The sequence below is a fragment of the Micrasema longulum genome, unplaced genomic scaffold, assembly GCF_059751315.1.
Source record: "Micrasema longulum isolate JH-2025_06_02 unplaced genomic scaffold, ASM5975131v1 h1tg000097l, whole genome shotgun sequence".
NCBI classification, from domain to species: domain Eukaryota; kingdom Metazoa; phylum Arthropoda; class Insecta; order Trichoptera; family Brachycentridae; genus Micrasema; species Micrasema longulum.
This window is the reverse complement of record NW_028277303.1, coordinates 2063285-2090636: the sequence shown is the minus strand read 5'-3', so window position 1 is coordinate 2090636 and position 27352 is coordinate 2063285. Positions and strand designations below refer to the sequence as shown.

Sequence of the window (27352 nt, the reverse complement as noted above, 5' to 3'; positions counted from 1 at the left end):
ACATATAAAAAATATTGGTCACTAATTATTACTTTTTTGTAGTGACACATACTCTGAATGCAACATTAAAAAACAAGAGGATGAAATTTTGGAGTATTTACAAGACAATACAGCTGAAGAAGATTTAGTGAACAGTAATAAATTCTCAATTAGAACACTGGAACCATTCACACCAGATACCGATTTATTCCTTACCCCTAAAACTAGTCCCTCGTATGTCACAAACTCTTTGAATTCAACCACAATAAACTCTCAATCTGCAGAAAACGTAGATGATAAAAATGCTGCCCATCAAGAACCAAATCTTCTAGAGAGAGAATTAACAGAACAAGATGAATTATTAACGGCATTTCAATCAATATTGAAAACTCAACAAAATTCTCCCGCAAAACAATCTTCTACATCAAGAGTCAAACCAACAACACTGTCATTGAGATCTAGTCATACATCAAAAGTATTCAAACATTCCGGCAGCTGTGATTTTAGTAGATTTAAGAGATTAAGTAATCATAATATATCTACAAATCGAAATAACAATTATAAACCTAAAACCGAAGGGCATGAATGGGCTAACCCAGCCTCGCAGTTTTACAGTCCCTGTATACCCAAAGTTGATCAGTCCATATTAACCTATCACGATTCTGTAGATAAGGATTTTGTAGAAAAGGATATTCAAGTTGATTCTCAGGATGGTGATCTTCAAGACAGTGAAGATTTTACACCTGATAGCTTGATTGGTGAAGATGATGATAATAGCTCACCATCTGATTATTTAACTCCAGCAGCAAATTACTGTCCGTCTCTTTTAGAAAATAAAGTCACCAACCACACTTTTGTCAAATCTCGGAGTCATTCAATGCCAATAGAAATGGAAAATCTAATCACAACGATTGACTCTGGGTTAGAAACCACAAGTGCTTCTAGTGGACTAGTGGAAAGTTATGGCAGTCCTAAAGAGCACACTGAATCAGAAACTTCTGGAATAGATTTCACCGAATCACTTTTCTCCACTGATCCTCTAAAAGATGATGATTCACAAAGTTATTCTTATAATTATAGTCAAAATCCTGAATTATCTCAACAGGATTCAACAAATATCAAAGAATTAACTTCAATTTGTGAAAAGGGAGACTCATCTTTGGCTGGTCAAAGTTCCCATGGTTTTATCGGAGAAACATCCAATTCTCTTTTTTCTGGTAGAACTAATGATAAAATAAATAATACTCTCCTTGGTAGTCAAACCTGTCAAGATTTGGTGGATTTGGGAATTTCTGTAAATTCAGATTCCCCTTATTGCTCAGAATGGGAGTCTGAAAAGTTTACTAATAGCAATACTGCGGAAATTGACAGTGATGATGTAAACTTGCAATATAAAGGTGAAACTGAATATTGCAAAACATCAAGTAAAGAAGAAAAAGAGCGCTTAAATGAAGAAATTGTGATTCTCGAGTCTTCGTCAGTATCATCTGAAACAGGCTCTTGGGAATCTATTTTTCCTCCTAAAAATGTATTAGCAATTAAAGAAGTGTGTAATGCATTCATTCTGCATGAAAAGAAATATGTTTCAGACCATAGTATACTGGTGGGTCATGATACTTCTGAAGTTAGTCTTATATCTGGTAAAAAGAAAAACAATGCTTGCTTTATTGATGCTGCTGCTTTGGCAGATGATGGTGAGTTGTTTTTGAACTCTGTAGGGATTGAAATTCCTTCTACCGAAAAAGAACAAGATAAGAAAAATTTAGAGTTCAACAATTGTACTCTAAAATTGTTAAATGTGGAAACTGAAAGTTCTGAAACAAGTAATAATGAAGATTCACTGGAGTTAGAAGAATTTGATGCTATGGAAAAGGCGGTTGCTGCAAGTGAAAACGATTCATGTTATGCTGTACATAGCATTGATAAAAATATTTTCAATGGATCTTCTGGATTTGATGCAGAGAACGGTTCCAAATTTTTAAACACTAGTGATTATCAGTCGAATTCATTGTCCATGGACTCAACATGTGTAGTTCCCAAAACTCCAAGTAATTCAATCATGCAAATTGATTGGAAGGTGCCCGAGCCCAAAGAAAATTCCCCTTTTGAATCCCCCAAAGTTAAATCACATGTTGATTCTCCACGCAGAATGCAAAAGTGTGATGAATCAATGCCAATAGTCTCTGGCGGAGCAACCATTGAAGATTTTGTAACAAATATTCAATACACATCCCATTCCTTACCTAACAGTCTGTGTCCACTCGAAGAATTTAAAGCGCCAACCAAATCATCGTGGATTGTGGATATGAGTGATTGTAAAAATGAGTGTCACTTTAAAGGCGAAAAACAATTTCCTTCTTTCAATCAAAATGAGAAATTGAAAGGATCATTTGATAAAGCGAATGAAGAAAATTATTTTTCAGAAAAAAAGAAATCACTCGGATTCTATGTTGACTTTGCTAATATGCCCAATACAACAGAGTCTAAAACAGGAAGTGATAATGAAAAATTGAATCAAGCCAAAAAAAGTTTGTTTTCCATGTACGTGGATATTGGAGAAAATAAAAGCTTGAAGGAAATGCCGTCTAGATTGTCTGAAAACAAAAAAGATGTGGTGCCGCCTTTGAAAGTTATTCCAGAGAATTTAAAATCAAATGTTTCCACAGTTGAAAATTCTGGCGAGGCAAAACCTAATGCCATTGAAAACCTGTTAAACAAGATATCTGATAAAACAAATCTACAGTGTAAATTTTTCAAAAATGACACTGAAAATTCCAAAAAGATTAAGCCAAGTAATGCCAACAGGCATTCTTGGAACTTCAGTGACTGCAATGTTGAAGCGGATTCTCAGATTAAACTTAAACATTTTCAGAAGCAAAAGAGTTTGAGTTTAAGTAAATTCAGTGAAAGTTCACCAGATTTTATGAACCAGATTCACAAGAAAAAAGATTCAATTTACTCTCTATCTGATATTTCTTTAGCTGATGATATGACATATTCAAAATCCGAAAGTAGCTATTCAGAAAATAATGCTATTGCAATAGATAACAAACAAGCTAATGATCCTAATCCCGAAGCAACTAAAGCTAATCAACCCACCAAGAAACATAAATGTGATGCAAAGTTAAATGAAACCTTCGATAAGAGCAGTACATGTTCAGAAAAAAATAATTTGACTGATGATACATCTCCTACTATCACCGATAATGATGATATGACATTTCACCCAGAACAAGTTAAAAACGATGTTGATGATCAAACCATGACAAGTTCTATAGATGGTCAAATTGAAGAGTTACCAATATCTAATCCAACAGAAACAAATATGAACTTAAAAGTCACTGAGAAAGAAATAGAAAGTGACCCATCGAAAATATCTTTTGTTAAGTTGTCAGATTTGGATAAACCACTTCCAGCTTTGAATATTGATATAACGAGAGAGCATTTAAAAAATCCAATGAATACTCGCATGACAAGATCTATTCCAGAAGCTTCTTGGGGTGAGGATAATCGAATGACCCACTCTACTGAAATATTTTCTTCTTTCCACTCTGAGAATATATACAGCCTAACCCGTCTGTTTCCTCATTTGAAAAATGAACTCAGTAAAAGCACACCTGGGAGTCTAGGATCGCAGAATAGATCTCTAACATATCTTCCAACTCCTGGACTGTACTATAGAGATTCTGAACTTCAAGTTTCTGATGTCACGGAGCACAGTAGTTTGCAGAGCAGTTCCTGTTTTTCTGGGAATGGTGAGTTTGCAATTAATGCTGAAATTTACACTTATACTAACCCTTTGAATGGGACTGTAACATATGTTGTTACCCGACGTTACATGCTAGATTTCCTTCTGTTCAACGCGAGCGTAAATATGTTGTTACACTTACCTTTGGCGGCTGATAAAATCTTCAACTTGTACCCTATGACGTTTGTGTATAGGATATTTCATGCTACTAATGCCATCTACGGTTTATCAACTAAGATAATACGTTTGCTTATAAAAAATCCAGATCTAAGAGATCACTTATTTGGGTCACGAACCTAAGAAAACGGCTAATTAGTTGAAAATTCTGGCGGGCTCACTTCGACCAATAGTATCTCGCCGGGCTCTTCCCAGTAACTACGTCAGTGTAGCATTGTGGGCAGATAGGATATACACAGCAGCGAATATTTCGATTTGCAATTTGTATCTTTCGATTTTGTGTAGGTCCCTAATCAAATTTAGTTAAGTGCATGACATTACAAAATTTGGTTGACGAGGAAATTTCCAAAATAACTGGAGAATTATACCATGGCATTAGACTCCAATTACGAAATATTTTCTGAGGATGACACAGAGGTAGGTGATCTTCATTTTGATATGGAAACAGAATCTATTGAGGACCGTGCCAAAGAAAGGGAACAATTAAATTCGTGCAAATCTGGAACTCATATTCCCATAATAAATGAATTTGATGATTTCGAATCGGATATTACTGTCGACAACCTCTCCAGTAATTCAATTAAATGTGATTTTTTCGAACATTTTTTAAACATTCAAATAATGAGCGTGATTGTTTCAGAAATTAGTAAATTTTATGTATATACAAATACGAGGGCTGTCTGAAATGTTTCCGACCTAACAATGAAACAAGTCATATTCATTCAATTTTTTTTTTCTTTATAGTCTTCTTTTACATCTATACACTTCTCCCAGCGATGCTCCCATCTCTTCAACCCATCCGAATAGTAGCTAAATGAGAATCTCTGTCCTCCGAACGCAACTTTTAGCTTAGGGAACAAACAAAAGTCACTCGGGGCTAGATCTGGTAAGGAGGGTGGTCAAGCAGTTCAAACCGTAATTTGTGGATTTTTGCCATGGCAACCGCTGAGGTCTGAGAAGGTGCATTGTCTTGGTGAAACAATTTTTTTTCCTTTTAAATGTGGGCGTTTTTCCGTGATTTATGTCTTCAACTTATCAATGAATGATGCGTAGTATGCTCCCGTAATAGTTTTTCCTTTTTTTAGGTAATCGATGAAGATAACTCCATGACTATCCCAGAAAACAGTCGCCATAATTTTCCCAGCCAAAAGAACGGTTTTTGCCTTTTTTAGGCCCGATTCCCCCTTTGCAGTCCACTGTTTGGACTAATTTTTTGTTTCTGGAGTAGCATGGTGAATCCAAGTTTCATCTACCATAGTTAATCGGCGCCAAAAGTCTGATTTATTGCGCCTTAACTGCGCCAACAGAGCGGTCCAAATGTTCATTTGAATCGGGCTGTGGTCCTGTGGCTAGTGTCTTGGACTCACGGACCAAAGGTCTGTGGTTCGAATCCTACTTTACCCCAAGTTGATTCCCATTTTCTAATAGTGAGTTATTTACAACTCGTTGAAAATGGCCCTCAAAATTAAATATTGGGTAAATCATAAGATTGCAAATATTTCTTTATTTAAAAAAATAAATTAAAAAAAACCTGTTTTTGGTCCGGAGTGAGCAAACACGGCACCCAGCACGCCGTCAGCTTTCTCATGCCCAAGTCTCGTTTTAATATGCAACAAACACGTTCTTTGGACATGTTCATAGACTGCTATCTCTCTTACCTTAATCCAACGGTTGTCCAGCACCATTTAGTGAACTTGGGCGATGTTATTTTCAGTGGTTGCAGATTTTGGCCGTCCCAAACGTTCGTTGTCATCCAAGCTGGTATGTCCACGTTTAAATTCAGCTGCCTAACATTTTACTGTGGTATACGATGGAGCAGAGTCACAGTGTCTAACTCGTCTTTAATTTGCGTAGGCGAATTGCCTTTCATATTTTACAACAGCTCGATACTCGTTTTTTTCAATTTTTACCTAAACACTTATAGAAATTCACTCAATTGACTGTCAAAAAATAACTGCGCGTCCAAAACGACCGAAATTTTTATGGGTACCTTTTAACGCAAGCGCAAACACATTCCCTAATTTTCGTTGACAAGTGCTGCCATTTTCATGCTGAGGTCGGAAACATTTCAGACAACCCTCGTACAAGTAAAGAACAATGGCTAAGTTCTCGCACACACAAATGGAAAGTTATCACTGTACCCGAATTATATATTTTTTACGCTCTGTCTATGGTGATGGCGAAATGTAAGCATTTATCTATTGAACAGCACTGGGGTAAACATTGCCAAGGGATTGGTATCAGTTGATTTTACAAATCCAAATGACACATTGTCTTCTGACAGAATTAACAATATAATAGACCACATGAGAAAAAATTTCAAAAAAATAATGGTTCCACACAAAAACTTATGCACAGATGAAAGCATGATAGCATTCAAGGGAAGATTTAAGAAATATATCCCGTCAAAAGGACATTGGTTTGGAATTAAATTGTTTGTGTTGTGGGATGTGACAACACAATATATTTTAGATTTTATCATTTTCTGTGGAGAAGGAACGGACATAGTAGATGATCAAAATTTTAGAATATAAAGAGCTGTAGTCACTACACTTTAAAAATATCATATTGGAAAAGGGCACAAATTATGGTATGATTTGGTATTCAAGTCCGGTATTATTTAAATATTTTTATGAAAATAAAACTAATGTGTGTGGGACAAAGGGGTAAGTGTAAGCTAAAGACGACACTCCATTATTACCCTGAAATGGTGTGACAAGAGAGCGGTCCATATGTTGACAACAATGCACGACAACTCCATGGAGCCAACTGGAAAACTGCATTATTGCACAGGATTATTATTGCACAGGATTATTATTGCACATCTATGATAGAGAAATTCCAAAAGAAGTTTCTATCTCTACATGAGAGAGTGCGGGGTATTATTCTTGGCTCTACCCGACCCAGTTTCTCCAGGGTATGCTTGGCTACAACAGTTTAGAGACTAGAAAGAATGTGTATTTGACCATACATTTTTATCGATTGTTGCGCGGTATGGTCGAAAATCCTGAGATTATGTTGAGCATTGGTTTGTATGTTCCTGATAATTACTTAAGACAGCATCAGCATAGATTGTTTCATTTTTCGATATACAGGATCAACCTTCCGATGGTTATGCCTGTTGGAAGGGCTACAGCTATGCTGAACAACATCGCTCTGGATGTTGATCTGTTCCATGTATCCGAAGGGGTTTTTTGGAGCAGGATTCTCCTTTACTTTGACAAAAGCCTCTAATGTTTTTTTTTCTTGTTATAATATGCATGCCTTAAATTTTAGTTTGTTATGTACATGTTATTTTTTCAAATAAATGAATTGAATTGAAAAAAGAAATGAATTGAATTTAAATAATTAAGCCAAAATGCATAATAAATTATAATAAATGTGGATAACAGTGGATAAAGCTGATATGATCCTTAGTAATGTAACACGCATGAGGAAATCTTTAAAATGGTACAAAAAGGTATCATTTCATTTTATAGATTTGTATTTATTAACTTCATTTTATGGATGGATGCAGAAATAGAGGAAGACCGAGAAAGACATGGCATGACCAAATCCAACAAATACTTAAAGATGGACTTGTCAAAAGTCCGAATAATCGGCACGCGTGCATGAGAAGATGTATGAATGTAGAGGAAGCGAGATCTGTATGCAAAGATAGAGTGTTGTGGCGTTCTATCCTCTCTGCCTACCCCTATGGGGAAACGGCGTGATGGTTTGTAACGGGCAAAACAATAAGATTTCCATATTTACAAGAAAATGTTACAACGCGACTATTAGCAAAATATAAAATACCAATTATAAGGACACCACATCCCACAGTCTCGACAAGCCAGACTCCACACAGATTTTTTCCGAGGGGAGTAATGTATCACATTCCCTAGTTGATTCTGCCGAACCCTAAAAAACAAATGCGAATGAAGATGTTGTCATGTTTGTGGGAACACAAAATTAAAACCAAAAAAACTAAAATGAACTCGATACTTTTGCTCTCTGTGCATATCAGTGCATTCACTATCCTACCAAGGAGCATTACATGTTACACATTACATTACGTGACATATTATGGTGGTTTGAAGAAGGCGCTCATATTTTAACCGCATATTGAATTGCTGAAAGCAATGTGGGAAAGGCTTCAAAAATATCTTCTGGATTAACTAGCGTTGTTAGATATGACATACTATTTATTAAAGTTTCTGTATATTTACTCCAATCTGTTTTGTATAATGAAAATTTTACTTTATTTGACTGAGGTGTTTTGATAGGAAGAGATGATGTCATTGTAACTATGGGGAAATAATCACTAGAGGATCCTCTAATAACAGCCAAGAGGAAGACGTCACTAAGCCAGATGAGCATAGTGATAAGTCCACCGCACTCGGCTTCTGTGAAGGGTGATATAATCTAGTTTGAGAGCCATAATTTAATACGCACATTATTTGATTATCGATAAATGATAAAATCGAATTTCCAGATCTATCTGCATACCCACAACCCCACGTCTGGGAATGGGCCTTAAAATCCCCTAGAATGTAAAAGGATTTGGATAATTTTGGGACCACTGCATCCCAGTACTGGGAATCTAAGTCAAGATTTGGATGAATATAAAAGGAGACAAAAGAAATGTTATCGATAGTAGCAGCTACTGCTTTAAATGATAATGAATATGGGAGAGGGATGTGGGAGTACAATACGGGAAAATGGGTATAAAGGGCTGCTCCATCTTTCCCATCAGGACGGTCCTGACGGAGACGAGAGTACTCTGGAATTGAAAAGTTCCGATTTGGAACAAACCAGGTCTCAGAAATAGCGGCGACATTTATTTTATGCTCAAGTAGTAATGACGTCAGTTCATGTTTATTAGAAATTGTACTTCTGCCATTCCACTGTAGAATAGCAAAGTGCAAAGTTTTATTAGGTCTTTGATAAGCCATCGATGTTGAGTATAACCTTGTTTCCCCAGCGCAACAATTTGCAAAAAGAATTCTATATTTGAAAATGAATTATTTTAACTTTTGGAATTCAATCATAAACAAGTACCTATCCATGTTGATGGTTTTATTTAAAAACACCGAACCTGTATCTATGGTTACATAAAAGTATTATGAAGTAAAGTTTTGTAAGTATACTAAATAATGTTTAATCTTAAGAGGAAACGTGGTCCGAATTTTCTTCATTCAAACGTATTCCTGTATTTTCTCTCTGGATAATGACACTAGAGCAGTGATTTTTTACACACTAGAGATATTTACTATTGGCGTGTCCCTATTGTTTTGTTTTTACAATAATAGTTTATTATGGGAACTAGACACAGTTTAATCTGCTGTCTTCGGGCGCATGGTATACAAACTATTTTTGAAAAACGCAGAACGTACCAATACAGAAAATTTTATTCTGATACTCTGTCTAAAAAATAACAAAATCGTTTGACTTTTGAGGTGTGGGAAACGGGAAAACGAAATGTCGATTTTGTCTATTCTAACAAAAGGTCTGACATGCAGTTTTCTTTTTCGCACAGTATCGGGGAGGCATCGAAAGACAGTGACATGAAAACAATGTTCGAATACCTATTTATCAATATTCTTTGTCCTCACAATTTATGTAAACCGAAACACATAAATAATAATGTATATCTACATATTTAATTTGGACTAAATACAATAATTGATATCAAACTTTTGATTGTGTTTATTTAATATATATATATGAGTATGTACTGAAATCTAGCAATAGCAAAGCATTGCCGGGTTCAGCTCGTTAAATAATAAATTGACCAATAATAAAAGTATGCCGTGAAGGATTGATTATTAAATTACTTACTGTAGAAGAGATAAAAATATTGTTTTTTGTAATACATATCATCGGGTTTCTGGTACAATTTGGGAACTACACATTTTTAAAAAATAAAATGGCATTAAATAATAATTTTTTAAAAAGCAAATAAAAATATTTCATATTTTATAAATACAAAAATGAATATTTTAAAATATTCAACTAGCAGCTTTCATTGTTTTAATATAAAAAAAAAGGAATAACCCGCTAAGCCTCTATTTAGAGGCTTGTCAGTAGGTGGGAAAGAGGGGATATGGAAGGAGGTAATGAAAAATACACCACAACACCCAGACCAATGGAAAAAAAATCTTTCTTGGATTTTTTTTTTGCAACTGGCAGGAATTGAATCTGTGACGCCAGTTTCACAGCTGGCCGTCTTACCAACTGTGCCATGGCGCCTGCATGAAGTGTTGATTTGGGAAGAGCTTTAAATTTAAAAGTTCAATATCTCACAACTATTAAAATGTAGTTACCAACTTGTGCAAGAAACCCGACGAGATAGGAAAAAATGTGTATTTTAGAAATTATGTTAATTAGAAAGTGTAAATATATTTATGAATGCAATCCACTGCAGATGCCAGTATCGACGACCAGCAATCCAGTAGCCTTTCGCATTGCAAATCTCGCCTGGGTGAGGATCTCCTTAGAATGTTCTTAGAGGAAATAGCCCCAGATGTTACTGTAGATGTTGGTGGAAGGAAAATCAGAGCACATAAATGTATTCTGTCTTCTAGGTAAGACCAATAAACCAGTTTAATAATAATTGTCTGAAGCATTTCCAATTTGTATAATATCAAAATATTTCTTATATTTCAGATGCCTTTATTTTGCTGGAATTTTGAGTGGATGTTGGGTCCAGAGCTCTGGAGATGTCATATCTCTCGATGGGTGTGTAAACATAAATCTTAAACATGTTTTTTTTAAAATTGGGTTTTCAAGCAGCAGTTGACCAGCCTGGGCTTCTAGGACCGAACCTATCTAATTTATTTGTGTTTTTATTTTAGATTTTCTTTTAACGTGGTTCATTTTGCCCTGTGCCACATATACTCCGGAGCTTCAACAATCCCAGATTCCATCAGTATATTTGAACTAGCTGCTCTATCAGATATGCTCTCATTAGAAGGTTTAAAGGAAGTGGTCATGTATACACTGAAAGTGAAATACTGTCACCTCTTTCATAAGGTATGTTTTATTTAATCCATGAATTGTATAATTAAAAATAATATTAAAATATTTAGTGTTTTCTACAAAAGCATTGTATTCCTATTGTAGTATGGCCAGTGTCATTTATCCTCTTGTGCCCTAGTATAGCGAGGAAGTACAAATGACTTAGGAAATTTAGGTTGACAGCTCTTATACTTTTCACAAAAGTCAACAGATGGAAGAGTTGAGAAAATATAAGATGTTTAAATGTAGGCAGAATGGTGAATGTTACAAACAGACTATGACAGGTCAAAAACCCTGTAAATGCCTAGACTTCCATATTCCTTTCTCTATTGCAATATATTTAGATCTTAATAACTCCCTGCAGAGTGAAATCCAGTATGTCTAAAAACATTCGGACATATTAAAAATATTGTTGCTAGTATTTATTTTTGAAAACCATTTTTTTTTCTTAAATAACTTTCCTGCTCTATTCATTATCTTACAATTATACAAATTTTACTAAAACACTTTATCTTTATGTACATACCAAAGTTTAGTCTTAATTCTGAGAAGCGTAATCTGCTGGCCGAAAAGTAACTATATTTTAGTTATATAAAAATTATTGTTTTTCTCTATGTTTATTTACTGGATTTTTTTAATAGCGCGATTTTGAAAGAAAGGTGTTTTAAAATGGAAAAATAATATGATTTCCTTTCTTTTCATTATACTACAGCCTTAATGATTTTATTCAAGCTTGTAGATGGAATTATTGACTGCGCTGATTTAATTATTTAAAACATTTTTTATGTAACATATCTAATCCTTGTCCCGAATTATTTTACTGCACTTACATTAACACAACGCGGCAAAAATTCATGCATAAATAGAATATTCAATGTATATGTATAATAGCCTCATTCATTATTATTATTGACAGTCAAGACTCTCAGGCCTTGGTAGAAGGATATTGGTTACACTGAGGGTGATAGGTATTGAAAGCAGTAAATGTTAAATCTTAAATAGCAAATCCTTTCATTATCTCAAAAGTTGCTTTGTAGTGTGCGGAATTAAAAAGGGGCCACAGGGCCCCTAAAACAGATCCGGGTTAGAGGTCCTGTAAATGCCTAGACTTTCATGTACTCCTTTCTCAAAATGATTTGTCTTTGTTGTAAAATATATCAATCTAACAAATGTTATTGATTGCATCAGTATTTTGTAGATCTTCATTATAAGTCATTGTAAAATTAAAGTTTATTTTATAACACAATAATTTTATTTAATAAAACAAGAAATATTTTGCATTCTTATGATTTACCCAAGGAAATGGAAACGGGAATCAAGTTGTTGTAGAGTGGGGTTCCAACCACAGGACCGTAACTTGGTTTAGAAATGGTTACTAGTCAGATTTTTTGAAGATTTGTATTGTATATGTGTTATTTATTGTCTAGCCATGTACAGTTTGCTCGGTTGGTGTGTTGGAATGTCTTCCCCTCTCATCTGCATATGGATTAGATGAGATCTACAGAAAGAGTTTAGACTGGATAACCAAATATTTTGTTCGCATTTGGCCCACCAAAGAATTTGCGGCTCTGCCCCGAGAACTCATTGACAAATGCTACCAGCAACATGTTGTTTATATGGTGAGTTCTATTCAGTATTTATTTATTTTCGTAAAATTATTAGTTTATATTTATATGAGTTGACTAAAATCTCAAGCACAATGTATTTGCACATGCTTGAGCTGACAAGGTAAGAAGAGAGCTTTCTTAGACTAGCTTGCTTCACATACACAATCTTTCTCAAAATCAAGTCTTTTGATACTTAGGTAACATATGTCAGATTTATGGGTGTGGTTCTAATAGTTGAATTAATAGAGAACTGGCTAGATCATTGAGACGATCATTGGACGATCATTGACTCAACAAGCAACTTCAAAACTATGACGCCCATAGCACACCTCCACTGCGAAACCATAATAGCGGAACCGCAGTAATTTTGCCATGTCTTGTCCGTATGTAGGAGAAGCGGAACACTAGCAAAACTGCCTGTTCAAACGCATAGATTTGACTATAATTCTATCTCTTTCCCCCCGCAGTTTCGTTGATCTGCTCCGACGCCAGTCACACTTCCACGCTCCGGCCGCCACTTTGTTGCGGTGCTGTGTTGTGTTCGCACGTGTTTGTGGAAGTCAACAAAAATAAAAAGCAAAAATACATTTTTTTCATAAAATGGACGTCGATTTCACTGAAAAATTTATTCAAGAGGTCAGAAATAGACCTATTCTCTATTTATTAAATCATCCAGACTATAAAAAGAATATGAAAAAATTGCGAGCATGGAGAGAAATCCAGAGGAAATTAAATGCGGATGATATGTAGTCTTTTTATAATAAAAATAGACTGTATTACATGAATTTGTATATTTATTTATTTGTTCATAGGATAACATTATGTATAATTATTTATTTGTACTTAATGAAGATAACATTATCGTCAAAATGGTGGCACACATCATTTAATCCTACCATTGCTACTATTACTCTTACAAAACTCTGGGCTCATTCTAAAATATGTATAGAAGCGATCTTCATGTAACTCTTGTTCTTTACATAATCGGTTTTCTCCTAATTTCTACCTTTTTCATTAATCTCGTGCACCCAAATTCGCCTTTTCAAAGTTAAAGTCCACAATAATATTGCTTCCTCCTCTGACTATGATAACGACGACATTTCTCTGCGATTGCCTCAACTAAACTGACTCGGGTGACGTTCCGACGCCCAGTTCCGCTACTCGAACCACACTTGATCGCAGCGGAATTCATCCATTGGTTTCGCTACTTGTATTTCGCAGCGGAGGTGTGCTAGGGGCGTGAGAATGATTCAGAAGCAAAATTCAAAAGGAAATTGGAAAACAAAACCAGAGACACGATAAAGTGGTTTTGCAGCATGACAATGCTGGACTCCACGTTATGAAAGTGGTCAATGCAGACTTGGAAACATTGAAATGGGATGTCCTACCCCACCCGCCGTATTGTCCTGAAATTGCTCCCTCAGACTATCACTTGTTTCTATCAATGGCACATGGCCAGGTTGACCAGTACTTGCGGTCTTATGAAGAAGTAAAAAATTTGATCGATTTGTGGATCGCTTCAAAACATTACTAGTTTTTTCAACGCGGGATTCTTATGCTGCCCGAAAGATAGCTGCCCGAGGAAGTAGTGGCCAGCGATGGACAATACTTTGAATCAAAAATGTATAGTCAATTTTTTTTACAATAAGGCCTCGAGTTTTGGAAAAAAAAATCTGCGGAAGTAAATTTGTAATATAAAATTAATGATTGATGAAGTTTTTATTGTCCCCTGTAAAGTTATTATTTAGTGACATAATATATTATGTTGTATTCAAATTAAGGTGATGATATTGTGTTATGTACGTAATTGTTACTGTGTTAGGTGTATATTTTTTTGGAATATTTTTTTGGAATATTTTCTGTGTAGGTATTAACCAACTAGGCACTGTGAGCACAACAATAAATATAAATAAATAAACAAGTATATAATTCGCAGACTGCGGAGAATGTGTTGGAGACAGTGGCCGACTGCGATAAGGTGCTGGCGCTGCTGCCGCGCTGCCGCTGGAGCGCGGGTGTGGCGGCTGCTGCGAGGCGCCTGCTAGGCGCATGCGTGCGTCTGGCGGGCGCACGCCTGCCGGCCGTGCTGCGCGCGCCGGCGTTACGCGCGCTAGCCGTCGCGCGCGCGCCTCCGCGCCTGGAGGACGCGCTTGCCGCGGCCGCCGAGCGCGCCGCTCCTCGGGTGGCCTGCGAGGCACTCGCTGTGGCGCACCGCCTTATGACCCAAGAGGCCGCGCACGCCTCCGCCGCTTTTCTCGACCTCCTCAGAAGGTATACTTGTATATATGAATTATTTTAATCCCTTCATGTAGTTTAGCTAATACAGGGTGCGGTTTAGTTGACTGACGAGTTTTGAGGGGTCATTGTTTGGTCTGGGGTTAAGGTAGTGTCATTGTGTTCTCACCATCATCCCGTTTTTAGTCGTTTTCATGAGTTGGACTGAAGTGCATCGAGGTTTTGTCGTGTGCGCATTTTACAAAAATATCAGTGATCACGCTTTGGTTGTGATCGCAAAGTGTTTTTTATTTTTGCAAACTGTTTCTCTCCCTTCTGCTAACACAATCAAATATTGTATTTGATAATTGGAAGAAAGTATTATTACCCTGATATAAGGGAAGGTGGATCACAATTGAGCAGTCTAAACACTTATATCGGAAGCACACAGTTGCTACAGGGATGTTACACCGCCATTTGATGGGACCTTATAAACTTTTTCAAAGATGAGTAGTAATCATATTTAATGTAGTTACTTCATATATGATTTTCTGTTTTTATATATATTTTTATTATAAACCTTATTATGTTTAAAATTTGATTTACTTTTTATATTAATTTTTAAAGTTCTCGTATACTTTTTATTTCAAACTTTTGTTTTATTTAAACTTTTTTTTTCTTAAATATTATGTTATATAATTTTTAGGCTTGATTATTGTTCCTAAGTTTTGAGTGCAAATATGTAGTTTAAAAAATATCAAACCTTATATGTTTATATTATAAATTTGTAAAAGGCAATTATGCCGTGTATGTTAATAAAAAAAAAAAAAAAAAAAAAAAAAGAATTGTTGTTTCATCCCAACAAATTAATACTTGTTCAAGAATTTTGTGTTATTGACTATGCAAACCACTAAAATCAGTGTTAGGAATTCCTTCACCAAATTCCTCAAGGAGCAACTTTTTTCTGTAGCGATGGGAAGTCCATTTTCATATCTGGAACTGTCAATAAATAGTATTTTAGATATTGGGCTGAAAATAACCCACGGCATCTTCATTAAAATATAAACGTTGCCGTACCCACCGAAATGTGCCAGAAATCACATGAAAACTTCAGAAATCACTTCATCAATGCATTGCTGCTGACAACACCATCATCTTGAGGTATTATATTACGAAAATGGCGCTATATAAGTTATCCATGATTATTATCTTGTAATTTTCAAAACATGATGTAAAGAATGAGATTACCTACTAATTTTAATAAAATAAACCGCTTTTCTTTAAGTTATATCATTCATTTTTGTCCCCTTAAAACTAATCAGTCGGCTCTGCCTCACCCTGTAGCATTAAATGTAATAATAAAATAATGTAAAAAATCATATAATTAAAATCCAATCCTTAGATTACACCAGCTAGGTAATATGTGAATGTTTGACATCTCCTGTCATTTGTGTACAATAATGTTTGCAATTTAGTCATGAATCGCTTTCCATTGCTAGAGTGTTAGTTTCTAATTTCTAAAGAAAGGATCATTGAACTTGAGGCCATTTGTTTTGTTATTGGTGCCATTCAGCCGGAAAAATATTGTGAATTTCCAAAAAATATGGCAAGTTGTTCATTTCTAAAAAAGACTCCAAAACATGTTCCAATGCGAGTACAATAGGACAAACTTCACCCGCCATTGTCCCCTGGCACGCATCCACAGAACAGCAAATAATTATGCTGATCTGTTGGACTTGCTCCACACCACTAGTGCTGCAATTAAATTAGCTATTCTTTCCATTGAATGGCCATCCCCCAATTCTCCTCTTTTTGATTTCTATTCATCTTTACTTTATTTCCTTTTTCGTTTAAAAAAAATAAATTATTAACTCATTAGTGAAATAATTATGATTATATTTAATGTTGATTGCTATAATACTTTATGTACTCATTAATTAAATATTGTAAGAGCCGTCTGGGAGTTTATAAAGAAATAAATAATATTCTGCTAGACTAACAGTATTGCACATAAAATGCCTGTCTAAATAAAAGCAACGTCCTTCAGTACAATAATATCGTTCCTGCCATGAAGACGGAATGCAGCTTATAAAGAGACTACAGGGCAAAGTAACAACCAGTCAGCCCGAAGAGTCAGCGCAACAAGTTAGCTCAAACAAGTCGTGCTGCAAATCAGTTCCAGCATGTAGTTCAAGTGCAGTCAGTTCAACACATCATCGCCGCTATGCTCGCACTACACAACAAAGTTCCATATATTTATTGGACATGTTTTAAATACACCTTGGAACACCAACATCGTGTTTTTTGTCCACCTCCAACTGGGGGTAGGATCACCACCACATCCAAAATCCTACAAACTTAAGGCCAACGTTTATCTTGTTATTGGCGCCATACAGTCGGAAATGCTCCACGGAGTTTTCGAAAATTGGTGTGATCGAATTGGCCAGTGCAAATTATCAGTACAGTTTAAATAATAAGATTCCAGATTCATTGGTTTAGAGAACAGTTTATTTTTAACATATTACAACAGAGATGAAGAACATTTTAGAGAAGGTAATATAGAAGTATGCATCTACAGGGCTTATGACCTGTCTTTGGCTGACATACTAGACAATGCCTGAAAAAAATTTTTTTTTCAATTTCAATAAAAATAAATAAATAGAAAGAATGCACTGTAGATTATTTTTATTTATTCACTTTATTTTATAAGGTGATTCAGCAAATATACATACTAGAAAACATACAATTTAAAGGTATTAATCGATGCAGATTTGTTGTTTTATTTGAGTTTTTAATGGGAAACTTGAAATTCCACTCTGAAAGAGAGAAAGAAAAAATTTTAGTAACTGAGGTTCAAATATAATATTTACTCACAAAAATATTGGATTAACTCTAAGTCTGTATGTAGGTATACCTAAAATCAAACCTAGGGTGTTGGTGTATGAATTCGGTAGTCATTATTTAGATGAATTTTCAGGTTGGTCGTACGATGCGAAGGTGTCCTGGTTCGAGCCGGCGCTTGGCGCAGCCTAGTACGGACTCCTGCCTGGAATGCTCTGGATGCACGCACACGCACTCGTCTTCAAGAACTATCATGTCTCGTTAGGGCACCGAGGACTGAGGTAACAATTTCGACCTGATTCCAACCAGACCAATATCTCGACAGAGATGAAGGAAGTAATTTTAATGGATTTCTCAACCAAATGAAGGCATTATTGGGGAATATGGAAATATAGGCATTTACAGTGTGTAAAGTGATAACTTTTAAGTTAGCTGATTTATCAGCTAACGACAGGTCATAAGTTCTGTAAATGCCTGGATTTTCACATTCTCGAATAATTCCTTCATCACAGTTGAGATATCTATCAAAATGTTATTTCCTTTGCCTGTTGAGATATTCGTATCTTTAAGTAAAATCCTAAGTGAGTTGAATTCCAGTATTAGTCTACAAACATTTGGATATAATTAAAATATGGTAATTCCAGTTACCTTCAATTGAGGAATAAAATAACTGCAAGAAAATGTAATCAAAACATAGACTAATGTTAATATCGCCGGAGGAAGTTTGAAATGCTGTAAGGGGCTAAGAGTGCATTAAAAATAAATTGTGTTTCAGTTTTTTTTTTGTCAATATAACAATAGTTGATATATAAAAACAAATATTTACAATAAAAATAAGTTTTTATGTATACAAAAACAAGAAAAAAGAAAAAAGTTTTCTTATTTTTTCATTTTCAAATTAATTTATTTTACCAAAATAACATTACAAATAACCAAATATTTAAGGCGTTATATTGGGACAACATATCGAACCAGGAACCCTCAAGCAATGGTTTGATATAATTAAGGTATAATAATCTCCAATAGCAAGAGTATTTGTCTCATAAACATTGTCTCACTGATGTGAAAGACGTCAATCTGCAAAGTGATTATGTCCAGCTGCCTGATTGCTCTTCCAATCGGCATAACCAGAGTCAGGTTGATTCTGGAAGCCGGGAGGTAAAACAGTCTTATGCCCCTATACAGAATTTAATATTTCTTCCTGTAAAATGATCTTAATATTCAAAATCTATTTTAATCATAGTCATTAGAATTAGGTCTTTACATTATACTGTATAAATAATAGTATATAACAAATACTTAAATAGTAAAATTGCATTTATTTAGGAGAAGCAGAATGTGAATGGTGCCAAGGTGTTAGACTTGCACCAAATCAGAAGAACTATCCAGAGTCATTCTACTACTGGCACTAGTAGTACTCGAAGTGCTTCTAGCAGCTCCAAAGTTTCTACAGCAATCTACAGTCAGTCAAACCATGCTGATAATTCAGCCCTTAATGGATCCAAGCGTAGTCTTCCAGCTATCAACAAGTCCCAGGATTCCAAAACACACAAAAGTCTGATTCCTCGTTGTCGGAATTCGAGGTTTGAGAATACTAAATCGAGATACTTGGAACCGAGACCTGTGTATAAAAGCACAAGTGATTTAGTCAGTCAACCTGTCATTTCCTCTGGTGAATCATCTCGCAATACAAGCCCAGCTTTGAAACGTGGTCCACCATTTTTAATGAAAAATGAACAAAATTCTTCCAAAAACACAGAAACAATAATCTTGAAAAAATCCGAGCAGTCTTTATCTGAATCTTCTCCAACAAAATCTCTTAAAACCACCCAGACAGATAAGATAATTAGAAATCAATCGGATACCAAAGTACCCAGATTACTTTCATCAAATAGAACATCTATGATACCTGCTGCGGTTCATAAGAGTGAAGAAAATATTAATTCTTTACGTCTATCTAAAGAAAAAGATGTCAACAAAAAGCCAATGCGGAACTTATCTTTAGTGAAAAACAACACTAAAACATCCAAAATGCTCACTGTGGAGAGTAAAAACAAAGTAACTCCATTGAAAAAACCTCAAATAAATGGAAGTAATCAAAACAATGTACAACTTACCAAGATATCATCACCTCTCTTAGACGCAAGGAAAATTATTTCCAACAAAACTCTCAGTAATAAAAAAGTATTGCCTAAAGTGAAAGAAAAAGTTGCCATCAAAGCTGTTACTAAAACTGCAATAAGGACCAAACCAGATGAACACGTAAAGAGCGGTGGTCCGACTAAATCGAGGCACTCCCTCTACAACCCGACACAGAGCACTAAAGCTAAATCTGTTCAGCCAAATATTGATACTAAGTGCGCATCTAATGGTTCTAGTAACAATGAAGCAAAGTCAAATGATAATCAAGGCAAAAAAGTAGAACCATCTCTTGAAGAAATATTTGAAGCCAAACAGGCCTCTATTCCTCCGATGGAAAGATCTGGTACTTTTTTGAAAGATGAACCTACAATTATTGATAAGTACATAACAACTGATTGTACATTGGAGATGTATCCACAGCACTAAATTATATTAAATAGGTATGTAGCATGTAGATAAGTGTCAACTTACTACCTTAGTAAATATTTGTTTAAAAAATCATAGTTTTTTATATTATTATTTAAAAATCAATGTGTGCACATAATATTGTCATCCACGAACGCATTTTATCAGAATTGCCTTTTATTTATAGAAAATGTATTTTTTAGTCCACTTTCTACACAGCAGACATAAACTCGAAATCTACTCTACTAACAAAAGTTGTTAATTGTTTCTACTTATTATCTTCTCATTATAGATTATGTTATCCATTCTTTTGATCTCTGATATTTTGTACTTTTTTCCCATAGAGATTTATTTTGTAATTCTGATGAAAAATTTTCCTTCATGGATGACAATATTATGTGTATTTATTTCTAAAACGTTTCATTTTTGCACCTTTTTAATGATAAGTACACAATAGCTATTTTCTAAAACATACTTTCTCTCGCCGTATTGAAAATACTTCATTATATTTTATTTTTTAAAAAAGACCTGTTTATTTTATTATTAAAAAATGTTTTTTTGATTGTACTTTTTGTTGGAGCAACTGTATATGACAATTTATAATAAGGTACTGTAAATGTATCGTATAAATCGATTACATTTCTTTACAGTAAAACTTCATTTTTACTTCCTTCAATTTGAAGTTTGTCCACTTTTTAAGCCGAAATATCCCAAGTTTCATTTCTCTATGCAATTTCATACAAATAATTTCCCCAATCAACACTGATTGGACTTTTCATCACCCTGGTTTCCATAAATTAAAATAAAAAATCATCCCATGTTTAAAAAAGCCAAAAGTAGATCAACATCAAAACAGTATCACATGCCACTTATAACCATTCTTATACTAAAGAAAACTGCATTTAAACGACTTTTTTCTTGTCCCATCATTTTTATTTAGTATACGATTTTAATATAGAAACTTAAACATCTCAATAATTTTAACATTGAAGTTAGGTACGACATTACTCATTTCATAGTCGAATTTGTGGAAATGAAATCTGGAAATTTCCCAAAGGATATGTAACATTAGGTGAGAACTAGTACAGAGAGTTAAACCATTATACAGGGTGTTCTTTAAACCCTGTCACATCCGAAACTACGATGATTAGTATGGGCAAGAAGACATATTAGCATATATTTTTTTTATTTAGAACAAAGATTAAAAAAAAAAATTAAAAAATTAACAAATGGTTGCTTACATCTGCAGGGGAGAAGCGAAGGGGGCGTGGCCGCGCGGTCTGTGGTGTATCAGACTCCCCCTCCCCCTCCTCGTTTCACCCCTGCAGTAGTAAGAAACCATTAGCTTTTTTTAATATTTTATTTTTTTAAAATTTATTTGTTCTAAAAATTTATTTTAATGTGCCAATATGTCTTCTTGCTCATACTGATCATCGTGGTTTCGGATGTGATAGGGTTTAATGAACACGCTGTATACAATAAAATTTTAATTGGGTCTTGCCATAGAAAAATGCTGGCAATAGATAATATATGACAGAAAAAATGTCATAACTATATCGGGTTGTTATGTTATAAATGCATAATATATGAAAATCAATGGGGTCGCAAATAATCATAAATGATAAATTGAATAAAATGTTGAATTGAAGTTTTACAGTAATCCTTTTATAGTTTAAGATGTATTTAAAAAATCTACCATATATTATTATGTAGCTTCTTATCATTTTAAGTTCTACGTAAAATTTATGGATAAAAGCATTTAAAATTATTGTTAAAGCAATGTATTGTATATTTTATAATCAACGTTAACACATACGGAGTGAGTATAATATTTTTTAGTAAACATGTGACAATTACTAGCATGGCCATTTTTCTAAAAAAATATATCTGTCAAGACCGCATAATTATTGTAAATTACTCGATTTTTTATTTATTTAGTAGCAAAAAGTTATATTTATCTTGATAGTAATATAATTTTGAATCTTATTCCACTTTACATAATTTTTTACATTCCTATTTAATAGACAAGTTTTATAATGAAGTAGTTTTCTATGTACATTCTATACCTAAAATAATTATTACATTCTAAATATACTCAAAGTATATTCTTTGTACGTTTCACTCCGTATTGAACTAAACACTTTTTATCAAAACTGATATAAAGCTTTTGTAGCTGTACGATGTACAGGCTGCCTTCGATGAAATGTGTCATAAATATAGATGTTTAATAAGGTGAGGTGAAATGGTAATGTTATAAAGATTTGATATTATATGTATCCAATAAAATGGTCTTTACTCAAATCTCATAGAGGTTGGGCTAGTCATATTGGATTTATGTACAATCAAGCATTAGAATTAGTAATGATATAAAAACAGGATTTGTAGTATAAGTAATCATATTACAAGTTGGCGCTTTTTATGCATTGGATCATTTAAAAACGCAAAGCCTATTTTTTAAATTTAAGCACTTTTTTTCTTGATCTCTTGTTAAGCTGTTAATAATGTTTAAATGCTTGGTGTTTTACTATTTTTATATGATATCTATATTATGTACATTGCTTAGTGTCTATGTAATAAGTATGCACTATCTCATTAATATTTGTAGGCTTTGTAAGTTTTCCTTAAATGAAGTATGCATGTTTGGGCTTCAAGATCTCCCGAATGATTGATACGTTTCATTTTGCTCTCAGACATCACTTGTAATTTATTTTTTACCCCAATAGTCTGGAATGTCATATTTTTATCGATGGATGTCAATGGGTTTTGGCTAAGGGTAATTTATACGACTTGTGAAAACATTAATTTTAAGAAATTCTTCCATCACAGTTTCATGAAATTATTATTTATTAAGTGTTAAACACAGTAAAAAAATCACCAGTCAATAATAATAATTAGCATTCTAATGTGTTAAAACATAGTTTTCACATTTATTTTTAAACTAGGCTCTTGCTTAACGGTAAAAAAAGTTACGTGATTATTTTCTTGTACCATATCTTTGTTATACTTTGTTATCTTTAATTATTTTAGTCAAAATGTTTCTCTATGATCTCTTCCTTATTTTCCAGAGCATGATAAGTTTATATGAAAAAAAAAATAGTTTAAATGATGCCAGTTTTTCGTTAACATTTTGTTGATTGTACATTATTTACACGGTAAAATTGAATAAGATAATTTATGAAATGAATGATAAATTTTTATGAAAAATATTGTGCAATATTAAACTAACATTCATTAACATACAAACAATAACTACGCAACATATGTGCCATAGATTTATTTCCAAATATAAAATAAATTCCACTAACTTCAACGTAATTAACAAAACAAGTATTTTAGTTACATAAATATATTTACAAATAAAGGTTTACCTCTTGTTATGTCTTACGTAAATATATTTTATTTTCCTCATTCCTGAGGTTTTTCATAGACTTCTTTACATTTAAAAAATAATCGTACTTAATGATTATATTCTAGTCTTATCACCTGATTTGTACAAGTAATCCAATACATTTACTCATTTTGTTTTAATGTTAATACTGATTCCATGTGTCATTTAATATTATTTAGATTGTTCAGTGATAGAAAAGTAATACAATTATTTTAGAGAATTATATCCATAACTTGAAATATTTAACCAAAAATAAGTTTCAATCTCATTATTTGTCAATACGTACATGGGTATAAAACATCCTAATTAATATGTATTCAGAATTTTTTCCTGTTTGATATTGAGTTCTGTGTAATACATATTCTAGATACTTAATTATAAAAGAAATGGTATTTGAAACATAAATGTAATTTCAGTGCATAAATTGGATTTTGCGTTGGTTTTGAGGCATATTAAATGGATTATACGTGCCATTTCCATCGCAGCTTTGAAATGTGCCATTGTAAAATATAAACATTGTTGGTGCTGTTTTTTTTTGTATTTAAATTTGAAAAAAATTCCATTTTTTTGTGATATTCAGGCATAAAATATACTTAATTATCTATTTTCAAATGCAATTAATTTTTTTTTTGGTATATAACTTCCATAAAGGAAATAGCTTAAGGAAAATTTGTGATTATTTGCTTAGTGCATTTGTACTTCTTTATATTCTTATGTAAGTTTAATTTATATAAAGGTGGGCATAGGAAAGCCTAAACATGTTACCCTATATAATATGACATTGGATTATATTATTCTTAAGGTACATTCTTTAGTGGTATAATAAATAATCAAAGTACAAGTGTTTCTATGTATCATACATATTTTATGGAATAATAAATGTGCTTAACGTAAATATGAAAACGGTTTTATTGAAACATTTTTCCCTTTCTTCAGGCTGGTGTTGCTCATGTTAACATGTTAACATATACTTCTTTCCTCACCAATTTTCGAAAACTGCTCATGTATTTTGTTATTTTAAATCCCAAAAATATTTTCAAATGAAGGGTACAGAAAATAAAAGATGAATGTCAAAAATTAAGTTTTGAGAAAGAAGAAATTTTCGAACCTCTTGAATATCAAAATAATCTTATAAATATAAAGGAACCTGCTTAGTATAAATAATAATGAATTGATGTTTTTTTTAAAGCTTAAATGGTTTTCACTAATATTAAATTACCGCTTTATTTCCAATATTTAACTGACATCCACCCTTTATCACCCTGTATACATTTTTTTCTTGTTCAATTTAATCAAGTTCATCTTGGAAAGTAGAGCCTTTATGTCAAATTTTATGTGAACTGCCGTTAGATCCCATTATTAGTTTGAAACACATAAAAATGGACATCCACCGACCTGACCCGGTGTTTCCTCACCTGCGCTGCAGAACCAACATCTAGAAGTTTCGGAAAGGTTAATTCTAACAAGGCGTTTGTTCAATCTGCAGTGCCCTGTAAGGGCTATAGTGATGTTCTCACATATTGCTTCCATTGTTTCATACTTAATCTACATTCATAATATTTTTATTTGAAAAACTTTACATATTATACCTACCATATTTTATTATATTATTAGAAATTAAAACTATCATTGATACGGATACATTTCCTTACATTTTCTTTATTTCTGCATATCAACTTACTACATGTATATATTTTTTGTAAATTACTTTTTGTGTATACTCAATATGTCTTTAAATACATATTTTTCTATCATCAGGGAACTCGAGTGAAGTAATGAGGAAGTTCAGTGTCTTTTAAAAAAAAAATATTTGTTAATAGACTGTTAAACTAAGCCAAAAATTTTTTTTTTATGTATCTCATCAGCGTTATAATTTTTAAAGTTTTGTATTTCTGAAATAACTCCACGTGTGATGTCAGAGGTTGTTCTCTGTTAGTTCTTCCCATTTTTTCGTTTACGGTAAGCCAACCGGATATCTTTCACAGCTCTTACATCATTGGTTGGTCCATATGAACCAGTGACGTCAATCAAAGAGTGCGTTTTTATTAAAAAAATTTTTTTGTACATTTTCAAGAAACTTTGCTTCACAATTTAATGATCTAACTTTTACCGCGCGCAAGAAAACAATTTTTGTATCCAATTTCTCGTAGGGCTGAAGTTCCTCATTAGAGGCTATTAGAAGTAAAAAAAGTTACATATATATTTTTGACATTTTTTCAAAACTTTAGGTCCTTTGCGTTACAAAGTGTGCAATGCAGAATTTTTCAAAGTATGTTTCTTTTAATAAGCATGTCAGTACGCAGGTTTTGAGCCCTTTTTGAATTCAATAATTGAAAAATCACCCTTTTCGTCAAGTGTATGTATTACATTTTACTTCTTCAATTAATATATTGCTTACGATCTACACTAATTCATTTTGTCCTTGCCTTATTTTCCTTTACAGTTATGCGCATTAATTATCACAAAGTATTCGAAAGCAACTTCATATATTCACGATGTAAATAGGTCTGAATTGGATATCTATATTGACATATTTATATTGCAACGGAAAGGGATGACATTTTCAAAAAGGGAAAATCTTAACCCGCCAATTTTAGGTCTTAAGCCCGGTAAAATTCTAGACCTCTGTGTTCCCTTCTCAAAAAAGTTTTCTCTCTGTTGCAATATTGTAAATGTTGATAACCTCCAAGGGCAGGGATGGCAAACGAGGGACCCGCAGGTCACGCAGTGACCCGCGTGAGAAATGATCTAACCCGCTTGCACATTTAGATACAATTGTTTTTATTTAAAGCTTTCATTTAATAAAAAATAAAAAGACGCCATTTCCGTCTCGCCTCGTAATCTATAAAAAATCTGAAAAATCTAAGCCACGGAATAAAAAGAAAAATAATGGTGCCTGGCGCCAACGGTATTTTTTTACTATACGCCGTTCCCATGACAAGCGTTTGAAAAACGAATCAAAAAGTCTAACCAACTTCACAGATATAATGCAAGTAACATATCGTGGACTTTACCCTAGTTTAGAATTCGTGGTACAAACAAGTGCCACTAACTTCATGCGTTAGTAACTTACTAAGGAAAATTGAAACCAATGATATAGCAATGTAACAGTATTTATTGTGTTTAGAAGAAATAAAAACAGCCCTTTCAGAAAGGTTTCATCAATTTAAACAACTGGAAACAACCCTTAGATTTGGAGAGAGAGTTGGAGTTGGAGTTGGAGTTGGAGTCAATGTTAAATATTTCTAGTCTACAAAAACGTAGAACTAATATTGACTCCATATATATGTTCGGCATACTAAATGGTATAATCGATGTTCCATCATTACTGGGACAAGTAAAATTCAATATTCCGACTCGTAGATTGAGAAACAATGAAGTACTGTTCATCGATCAGCATAGAACAAACTATGGCCTAAATTCTCCAATGACCCGCCTTTGTCGTATTGTTAACTCAAGACAGGATTTGGACTTTTTTGGTTTAAGTTTACAACGATTTAAACGAGCACTAAATAAATAGTCCAGATCTTGTCTCGATGTCCCTTATGTTTGTCAATGCTTCTTTCTTTTTTCTTTAAATGTTTTAAACTACTCTTTTATTGTAATATTTAAACCTTATAAATTGTATACATGGACAATGTCCGTTAATAAATAAATAAATAAATAAATAAATAAACAATATACATTGCTTGCAGGAGAAAAAGAAATGAGACGTACCACCTATCATAAATATAATGTTTTGAGTTCAGAATATTAATGTGTAATGTTAATTAGCAACATGTGTTTCAGAATAAACTATAGGTAATTTAATTTATATTTTAATTATCTGTTCTGAAATGTAGATATTTTAAC

The 27352-nt window shown here is 33.5% G+C and overlaps 1 protein-coding gene across 5 annotated transcripts in view; it reads left to right on the top strand.

Annotated features, from left to right (window-relative positions):
• The window catches only part of LOC148284699 (uncharacterized), a 35081-nt gene extending 14597 nt beyond the window's left edge, over positions 1–20484 (top strand). For all 5 annotated transcript variants that reach the window (XM_088236517.1, XM_088236508.1, XM_088236502.1 and 2 more), the window contains 8 exons: positions 43–3734; positions 10311–10470; positions 10553–10624; positions 10741–10918; positions 12331–12522; positions 14447–14781; positions 17702–17846; positions 18892–20484. In XM_088236517.1, coding sequence (XP_088092643.1) covers positions 43–3734; positions 10311–10470; positions 10553–10624; positions 10741–10918; positions 12331–12522; positions 14447–14781; positions 17702–17846; positions 18892–20133 — 6016 coding nt within the window. In that variant the 3' untranslated portion in view covers positions 20134–20484. The remainder of the gene's footprint in view (positions 1–42; positions 3735–10310; positions 10471–10552; positions 10625–10740; positions 10919–12330; positions 12523–14446; positions 14782–17701; positions 17847–18891) is intronic.
• The last annotated feature ends 6868 nt before the right edge of the window (positions 20485–27352 follow it).